We start from the raw sequence: 10082 nt of genomic DNA, 5'->3' as shown, positions 1-10082 counted from the left end.
CGCTAGCCATCTTCAATTCTTTGGAGAATTAAACAAGGTATTTTTCCTGCTCCGTAGAAAAGCATGTTTTAGGTTTTTATATTCTAAAACATGATTGATTCAAGTTATGAGCATGATACATGTGAAATTTGCGCGAATAGCTTTTGTCTAAATAATCTGCTAAATAGATCTGATAATTATGTGATTTGTTTTATGCACCCGCTTCCGCTGCCAGCTCCATCATGATGCACATAAAATCATTATTAATGCAAGTGTATAAATCGATAATGCACATTAACAATATAAAACACTAATGGAATAAATAAAGGGCGTGATGCACAACATAGCATAATTAATGCAAGTCTATAAATCGATAATGGACATTAACAAATTAATGGACTAATGGAATAAATAAAGGGAGTAATGCACACAATACCCTAAAAAATGCAAGGCTATTAATTATGCACAAAATTTTCACAAAGGTAGAAATAATAAGAATGAAGACAAGACGAAAACTAATTAATTAGGTACAAAACACATCAAAATTTCCTCTTGCCTTTACTAAGCTCTTTCTCCTTGGCCATCTCTTTTAGCATGGGACAGTTTCTAGAGTCTTGATGGCCCAACTCATCGCACGCCTTACAACGTCTAAGAGGTCTAGTAGCCTCCTTTATAGCCTTTTCTCTCTTTGAAATTAGTCGGCTCGCGGAGCTGCTAGCATGACCCTTGGTCTGTACAACATCCGGAGGATGGACCTCTACTACCTCACGCCTTGGCATTCCATAAAACTCTTCAATCATGCGCCTCTTTTCAAAGGCCGACGTTGGAGGAGTTCCAGCTTGAAGAGAATTACCAAGTTCTTCCAAACCACCTACGAATGCACGAAGCACGTCAATGTCCGTCTCGAACCGACGAATAAAACCGTAGAAAAGCGATATGCCTTGATTTGATACAGTCTGCCTATTGTCAATGGTGGACCTTGTATCTACGGCGACATCAAATAGTCCATGTACAGCCTTGGCTAAGGGAGTCTTCATCCATCGCCTGTTGCAGTATTTGTCTGGAATTTTTTCCACTTCATTGTTCCTAAACAGAAAAAAAATGTGGCAGCACAAATATCCATGCCTACCGAACAATTTGCAGTCGCAAGAGTATGAATCGTCAGTCTTGTCGTGTGTCACAGAATACGAATTCCGTCGGCTATCCCCAAGCTTGTAGGAGTCAACCATGTTTGTTGATGAAAAACCAAGTACACGGCATCTGCCATTACCATCAACAATTTCTTCTTGTATTTTCCTGAACATACTGTCTGTGTAAATCGTCGCAGCATGTTTCTCGAATGCCAACTTAGTGGCCAGTATGGGCACGGCAGTAGCATTGTTGTAGTCCAGCTTTGTTCTAGCGTTCCGCTGGAAGTCAAGAGCATTGTTGAAATACAAGTATAATTCGGTAAGGTTCGCTCGGGGCTTCATAAAATTTTTGTAGAAGCTATTTTCAGATTCAGATATGGACGTAGTCCTAATCATCGAACCGAGTGGGAAATCTCTGAAGTAGGCAGGTATCCACATCTGTCTATACTCGTACAATGAGTTCAACCAATCAACGTCTTCCAGCTCATAACGCTCAATCACTCCATTCCACTGCTCTTCAAATTTGTCGGGTTCAAGCAAGTCCGACCAAACGCATGCATTGAATTCCTTCTTGAAATCTCCGTCCCTAAGCAACCTGTCTGGAACCTTGGAAGCCAACTTGTGCATTATATGCCACATACACCATCGGTGTCGAGTGCCTACAAGAACCTCTTGAATAGCTGATTTCATGCCCAAGTCTTGATCTGTTACAATCATTTTGGGGGCTACACCCATGCATTCGACGAAATGTTTGAACAACCAGCCAAAGGCGCCTGTTTTCTCGTTGCACACCAATCCGGCAGCGAATGTTACAGGTTTCCCATGATTGTCCTTTCCCGTGAAAGGTGTGAAGATCATGCAATACATGCGTTACACAAAGGGTATGCATCAGTAGCATCATAAATTCTTAATAATGCATAACAAAATACGAATAATGCAAATGTATATCTGTAAAATGCACTTAGTAATGCACAAAATATTGCATATAATGTACAATAAATATAATTGTAATGTATACCTGTTTGTGTTGTAAGTGGAGTCAAACGCCACTATATCACCAAACATATGGTAGTTCCTCTTCATCAAACCATCACACCAAAAAAGAGCAACCAACTGGTTAGCAGCATTAACTTCGTAGTGATATGTGAACGCATCGGACAGCTCCTTCTTCTTCGCCATGTCGTCCAACACCATCTGCACGTCACAACCGTTTGCGTATGCTTTGATGTCTCGCGAAGTGTTCCTGATATCCCGGACATTGCAACGGACACGTTCAAACCTACCGAGAATTTCCTTCAATACCTTAAAGGTAAGTGTGGGACCTATATTAGCCTTGGAACAGTCCAGAATGAATTTGTGATGTACGTCCTCTAACTTCCGGTTAAGTGTCATGAACTGCTGATGCTCTGACTCCACCATACAATGGTTGTGAACCTCGTTGAACTGCTGAATAATATATCCCAGTATTCCTGCTTCGGAAAAGAACTTGAAGTATATACTTGCTTTACAACCACATCGGTTGGACAGCCGCCTGCGTTTAATAGTAAAACCCATTTGCATTTACTTCGTCTTCCTTGTTCGACCTCTTGCTGCCCTCCCTGTTGCATACGACAGAATACCAAGTAGTAACACCGTCCGCCGCCTTCCTCATTCCTTGTTTGCGTGTATCAAAACCGACAGCGCGGGCGTACACATCATAAAACGCAAAAGCAAAATCTAGGGATTGGAACTTCTGACCAATCGCAGGCTTCAATTGTGGAGAACATTCAGGTATAACAAACACTATACAGAAAACCAAAGAAAAAAACATATAAGAATTTATTTTCATTATATGATATCAACCATACATTAAATATAAGAAAGAATGCATTACACACTACTATTCGTACATTATATAAATCCAGAATTACAACACAGCATCACAGAACACAAAATAAACACTAAACCCTAATACATGAGACTTGTCATCTAAGCAGCAAAATACTACACCACATCCACCAATTACTGCTAACGCCTACTGGCTTGTTTCAAGTTACATAATCAGATTACCTTCTTCAATTACTGCTAGCGCCTACACCACAACATAAATTCGTCCAGAATTACAAAACAGCAGCCGAGAATACAACATAAACACTAAACCCTAATACATGAGACTTGTTGCCTAAGGAAAATAATAAACCACATCCACCAATTACCGCTAAAGCCTACTGGAATTTTTCAAGTTACATAAACAATTTAATAAGAGCATATCTTCGTCCATTGTTGAAGAACACTAAAACAATAATATGGCACGATGCGGGGTTGCTACAATATGGCGACGACGAGAAGTATAAGAAATTGAAAAAATCAACACTAATATTCAAACAATAATTTTCGTCTCCAATGTCAGAATGATGGAAGAATAGAGGTAGAAGAGAAGAAATATTTTGTAGAATCAAAGAAAAAACCGTTGCAATCTTGAATTGAGATAATCATGCACTTACCATAACCGTATCCAATGTGTTTACCATAAAAGCCCTTTTCAGATTTTTTAATTAATAAACAATTATAAATCAGGCCCTATTTTCGGCTATTAGATCTAAGAAATGGATGGCCAAGATTAGAAAGGAGAATAGAACATTATATAAAAGAAGGATATAAATACATCCCTATATATATATACAATATATACTCTATTTTTTTTGTATTCTCATTCCACTAATTGATGGTCATTAGTCGATTTAATTGTGTATTCTACATCTTGACTAAAAAATTACTAAAGCAAAAATAAATATAATGTATAATAGTAGTAAAAAAATAGATTAAAATGATAATAGACATTTGCATTCAACTATAGTATTATATAATTCTAATAATTCTAAAATTACAAAAATGACTATGTATAGATAGTTTGTTTTAGTACTTTCCTCCTACTAGTTGACTATCACTATGTCAATTTCATTGCATACTCTAAATCTTAACTAAAAAAATCATGAAATAGAGATTTCAGACAAAGGGTAGTCAGTAATATACATACCTCATTTCCTTATCTTACTGCTAAGAAAAGTTTAAATTTCTTGGTAAAATAGTCTGATGACAACAAAATACTAAATCATGAATATACATTAAAACGTCATGACAACGAAAAACAAATCATGAATATACATTCTTTGCCTGAAATGAAAAAAGTAGTTAAAAATATTTACAATTTATTGAATTCACTCTTGGACACTCTCAAGTCTCTTCCCCAATCTTCTTTTCCTTGGACGTCTCACAGTTTGGTCATCAAGGTTGACATTCAAAACAGTCTCAGGGGCATTCACACTGGTAACACTGCCAACGCAGCTTTGTGAGTCCAAATCCGAATACCTTGATTTGTACTGCACCATTTGCGTAGCCCTCTTGAAAAATAGGCAAACCACGGCGCAGTCGTCTGTCTTCGACCGAGGGTACCTGTACCTCCACGCCTGCACCGCCTTCTCTACCAACGTCTGTGCCGCCATAGACCGCTCTCCTACTGAGGCCACTATCTCTACCACCTCCTCGTTCGACAACGCATCCCATACCTAACAAACATGGAGGCCAGACGAAGCGAAGATAAATAAACAAAATATAATAACAACAGAACAAACATTTTAGGTCATTTTTAAATCATATAACTCGAATATAGGTGAGATCTGCCTATTAGCTACAATTACCATGTCTTATCTTCTTACCCCATCTGTCGCTAGGACTACAAAGTCGTCTCTCTCAGTGAGCTTCCGGTAGGACACTACCGGAGTGGAGATAAGGCCATAGTCTTTCAAGCAGAAATCTCCGAAGGCCCTAGCCATGGCTAGGCCGGGGCAGTCCTCATCCGGCATCCAAATCCTGTACACGTTCTGTTCTTCCTCCATGGCTTGCACTCGTCCTCGTCGGCTTATGATCCGTTTCGCTTCACCTAAAACCAATTAATTCATCACATATAATGATTGCAACATAGAGTAGTGATAAAACACAAACTCTATATATTGTACAAACTCCAAACTCCAAACTCCTCAACACAGTGTCAACACATTGTAAAATTTTAAGATTTTGATGCCAACACTGCGTTGACATTTTCTAATGGTGCTGATCATAGTTTGAAGTTTGTATTTGATTACATCCCTGCCAACATATATATATCGACATAAAAAGAAGAAACAAAGAAACCAACTTGGGACATTTGGCTTGAGATCAACAGTTAATTGCTCTGCAACAGCCTCATTACAATCATTCCTCTTGCAAAGAACAGCTCGAGAATCTCCTAGATTCGATATGATCAAGTGTTCTCCCTACGAAACAACACACAAAGTGGCTAATGCATATGATATTGAAGTTGTTAGTTATTCAAGAGAAAGAGAGATGCTACCTTTTTGAGGACACAAACTGAAGTAGTGCCACTGCAATAGCACTCGACTGAGCTTTCCTTTTCGAGCTGATCGTCCATGTCGTGGAAGCACTTGGTGAGCCGAGCCTTCCACGACAGGAAGAGCGGATTGTGATTTTCATCATCATCCTCATCCTCATCCTGGTCATCATCAGCGGCGGTGGGATCTCTGTAGAGCTGAGAGATCTTAGCAGGAAGGAAATCGCGGACGTAATGAGACACCCTGTGGCCGGAAGGGCCATGCCCGTCAAACACGCCGCAAAAGAACATGTCTCTGTCACCTGAAAACCTCTGCGGGAAACAAATATTTTCACCAAATCAACCTTACGTTGTTGGCAATTAAAACTAAATATAAAAATATAACTATCCCACATCAGTTCTCTATCATAGAGAATCATAAAGAACTGAAATCAATATATAAGTCTCGTCTTATCATCAATTATCATCAATTGGTTTTAGGATGGAACCAATGGATTTCTATCATTACCTCCCAAACTGTCATGGCATCTTGATTGACTCCTTTCCTCCCCTGTTGTGTATACATGGACATATATTTGGATGATCCCTCAAGCCGGACCCGGGCCCCGGCGTCACCTCTCAACACAACGCTTCCCTCCTCGAACCTCCTCTCCTCCTCCTCCACGTCAAACCGCCCAATGGGGGCGCCCCTATGACACGAGCAACACGCGCCCATTTTTCGCCTCCCTAAATAGGCGAAAAATGAACTGCGGATTAATTCAACACACTACTTTTTTATTTTTATTTTTTGTTTATTACCAGGTCGGATTGAATTCCGATCAAAATATCTAATTTTTGTATATTTTTTCAGGGAAGATTAGGGGATTTTAGGTGGACAAAAATGGCCATTTACGAATAGATAGCATTGATGTCGCAATGGCACATCTTCCCACACAGCCATCCTCTCCTTCTTTCTCTTTCGCCCTCTTGATTTTTTCTTTGCCTTTTTTAGGATGCATATTATTACTGTTTTATTATGTGCCTAATTTTAGAATAGTAGATTTTGGAAGATGATGATGTTGGTGGTGGTTGTAACGACTTTTTTTTTATGGAACTAATGTTGTCTGTTATTTCCATAGCCCGCACACTTAACACACTTATTAGTAACACTAAACAAGATCCTCTCGGATCAAAAACGGTTACACAAGTGAACCATAGATCAAGAAGAACACATAACAGATCAAGGTAATGGCTCAGCCGCCCGCCTATAGAACAAATCTATTCACCAGAAACCAGACCCAAGGGAGCAACGTCGAAAGCATTTTTTTGGAATTTTATAGTCATGAACTTTGTGTATTGTGATTTTTCAATATTGACCTTCTTGCACAATTTTATATCATAAACTCTTATGGTCCCCAAACAAATTACAATATAGGATATGTGATTGATTTTTGTTTGAAATTCCATAACTGGCTTGATGAGGAAGATGACTCTAATGCGAGATGAAAAAAGTGATGAGATGATTATCAGAGAATATGAAGGTTGCTGGAAATAGATGGAAATGGATGTAAATAATTGAGGGAGAAGGTAAGATGGAAATATATTAGAGCAAAAGAGAAATGGTGGTGGAAAACATATTTTAACTTTATTGAATTTATTGAATTTTTCATTTGCTTTCTAATCTACTATTTCTTGATTAATAGAGTTGAATTAATACTTTATTGTTAACTAATTTTTAATTAACGAAATTATTAAATGGTGATTGGATTTAGCTTAGAAAGTCTAATCTACAATCACATATGATATCTATTAATTACCACTTTGAATAATATTGATGTTAATGGGGTAAATTTACGTCCCAATTGTAAGATTTAGATCATTCCGTTGTCAAGATTATTGAAATATTGGATGTATAATAAAAATATATTATGCGAAATTATTTTTTTCAGAATGTATTAAAGTGGGATTATCAACTTAAATAAATTGCATGATACAATATGAAATTTAACAAAATATTAATTATTATTATTGTTGTTGTTATTTTTATTATAATATTAATAATAAAAAATGCATAATACATAAATTCTAAAATCACAAGCCAAATAATATGTTTAATGTATATTAATTTGCAACTGTGCAATTTATTGAATAAATTATATATTCAATAAGTACTATAATAATAAGAATTTTGTTCTGGTATTTACATTATATGAAATAATGATAAGCGATGTGGCCATGTGGGGTTAATGTGATTGAAAAAGTATAATTCAAAGAGGATGCCGAACAAAGAGTAAAATCATTTAACCCACGTGCGATGCACGACAAAATATTTTTTTTCACATATTTTTAAATTATTAATTGATTAATTAAAATATGAAAATATAACTATATAAAATTTAAAAATAGAAAAATATACATATAATAAAAATTCAATAAATATATGCTCCTCGATGCATTTTACACTTAAAACATAAAATTAAACATATTTGAAATGGAATCAAGGTAGACACAATTATTTGGACAACGATGAAGAGACTATATCAAGTGTTAGACACATTTAAAAAATATGTTTAAAACAATCCTTCATATTTCTCAACTAAAAATAATGTATATCACACTTTTAACAAAATAATAAATCGATAACTCATAATATTCAAAATGTCAAAACTGTGATTCCACTAGTGTTAACCCACGTGCGATGCACGAAGGAATATTTTTTCATCATACAATTTTAAATTGTTAATTGATTAATTAAAATAAGAAACAATATAACTATATAAGATTTAAAAATATAAAAATATACTATATAATAACAAATCAATAATTTTATACTCCTCCATTCATTTTTACACCTAAAAACATAAAATTAAACATATTCAAAATGGAATCAAGACAAACACAATTATTTGGACAACGGTGAAGAGAGTATATCAAGTATTGACACTTTTGAAAAATATGTTTAAAACAATCCTTCATATCTTTCTACTAAAAAAATGTAAATCACACTTTTAACAAAATAATGAATCGATAACCATAATATTCAAACCGTCAAAATTATGACCATAAAAAAAATCTGAATGATAAACTACACAAAAATAACATTACCTTAATGGGTTGAATTGACATTATTACATTATGACTTTTTAAATGTTGGACATTTGTCTTTATTAAACGTGACTTGTTGAAACATGAAACATCTATACTATATTTTACGCTACTTTACAATTCTCAAAATACTGCAACTTTTTTTTTTGTAAAAATATATTTAATTACTGAGCATGTTCACCTATAGATAAGATAATTAGATTCTCCATATAAAATCAGTTGTATCCCATGACAATTAAGTGATAATCCTAATTTCAAAGTATTAGTAAATCAAAATTTGGTAGTAGACTATTTTATTTTATTTGAACAACTAAAAGTTTGATCGACTCGATTTTGCTAGGCTTAATTATCTCATTGCAAATATACATATATACGTATATATACATGAATTTATTAATTCATCATAAGTGATCAAATATTATTTTTTGTGACACCACTTAATAAAATAGCGCCAGTGACAATGTAAATATACAAAAATAATAAATTGTGAAAAGATGAAGATAGATATTAATATATGTTTCAATTTAAGGATATTACAAATCCTCCCTCTCCAAGAATTGTAGTAAGAAATATTGTGATAGAATTCTTAAACCATATATACATGTGGTACTCTAACTATTGCAATCAAAGAAAAAATAAAACAATAAATGTAATGGAAAGTGAAAATTATAAAATAAACATAACTATTAAGTTTAGTCGAGAAAAATCATCTTCCCGCAAAACAAATTACATCATGGTTAGTGCTCTCGGATTGACATATCATTTCCAAAGATGAAACGACTTTTTCCTAACGTATATTGCATCTCAAATCCACTAGACACGATGAATTTGAGGGGGCTCCAAAAATTGAGCAATACAATGTTCCTAAAATGTATAATAAAATATTGAGAACTTAAAAGAGAATAGAGAATGTTTTTATTGGTGTGTAATTCATCCACAATACAATGTCTTTTATAGGCACAATAGTAGAACATTAGTGATCATAGAATTAAAATATTATAAATTATAAAATTAAGACATGGAGGTTACAAATATTAATTTATGATTTAATGCGTAAACATGAATATGCCGTTTCACGTTAGTAGTCGCTATTTAGTGAGATGCACGACCTATGAATTAAGTTTGTATTTGAAAGTTTTATGCATTTGATAGAAATCGTGTACAACCCTCAAGAGGTATAATTATTCCACCAATCAATGGCAATATTAATGTCCGTAAACATAAATATGAACCGTTTCATTTTTTATATTAATAATGACATATTTTATAAACATTCAAATTCATCACATGACTTGTAAATATTTCAAAATGTGCCCAAAACTGGGCTTTTATATATGTATAGATTTGTGGATTTAGTTAATTCGTAGTACCTGACTTTTAAATGTATAGAGATAGAGTTCCCAATAAATGAAATGGTCCAATAAATGAAAATTAGTTAACAAATGGTGTACAGTTATTTTGTACTAATAATGGAAGAAATAATTTCAATTCGAAAGGAGAACTGGGGAGGTGGAGTTGGAGCT

At 34.7% G+C, this 10082-nt stretch overlaps 3 protein-coding genes across 3 annotated transcripts; all 3 read right to left on the bottom strand.

Moving 5' to 3' along the window:
- Positions 1-518: 518 nt before the first annotated feature.
- Positions 519-1967, bottom strand: LOC148927297 (protein FAR1-RELATED SEQUENCE 5-like). Its single transcript, XM_089056550.1, has one exon. The coding sequence runs from the start codon at positions 1965-1967 to the stop codon at positions 519-521; it is 1449 nt and encodes a 482-aa protein (XP_088912676.1).
- On the bottom strand, positions 1964-2663 carry LOC148927296 (protein FAR1-RELATED SEQUENCE 5-like). Its single transcript, XM_089056549.1, has 2 exons — positions 2128-2663; positions 1964-2015 (listed from the first exon to the last, which is right to left on the bottom strand). Exons 1-2 carry the CDS (start codon positions 2661-2663, stop codon positions 1964-1966), a joined length of 588 nt encoding a protein of 195 aa, XP_088912675.1.
- Positions 2664-4193: 1530 nt separating this feature from the next.
- LOC125197557 (putative protein phosphatase 2C 65) lies at positions 4194-6339 on the bottom strand. Its single transcript, XM_048096324.2, has 5 exons — positions 5984-6339; positions 5479-5787; positions 5284-5401; positions 4805-5028; positions 4194-4654 (listed from the first exon to the last, which is right to left on the bottom strand). The coding sequence occupies exons 1-5, from the start codon at positions 6188-6190 to the stop codon at positions 4307-4309; spliced, it is 1206 nt and encodes a 401-aa protein (XP_047952281.1). The 5' UTR covers positions 6191-6339; the 3' UTR covers positions 4194-4306.
- Positions 6340-10082: the final 3743 nt, after the last annotated feature.

Source organism: Salvia hispanica, chromosome 4, assembly GCF_029641045.1.
Source record: "Salvia hispanica isolate PSC_SH4W2 chromosome 4, Shi_PSC_v1, whole genome shotgun sequence".
Taxonomy (NCBI): domain Eukaryota; kingdom Viridiplantae; phylum Streptophyta; class Magnoliopsida; order Lamiales; family Lamiaceae; genus Salvia; species Salvia hispanica.
This window is presented reverse-complemented; position numbering and strand designations above follow the sequence as displayed.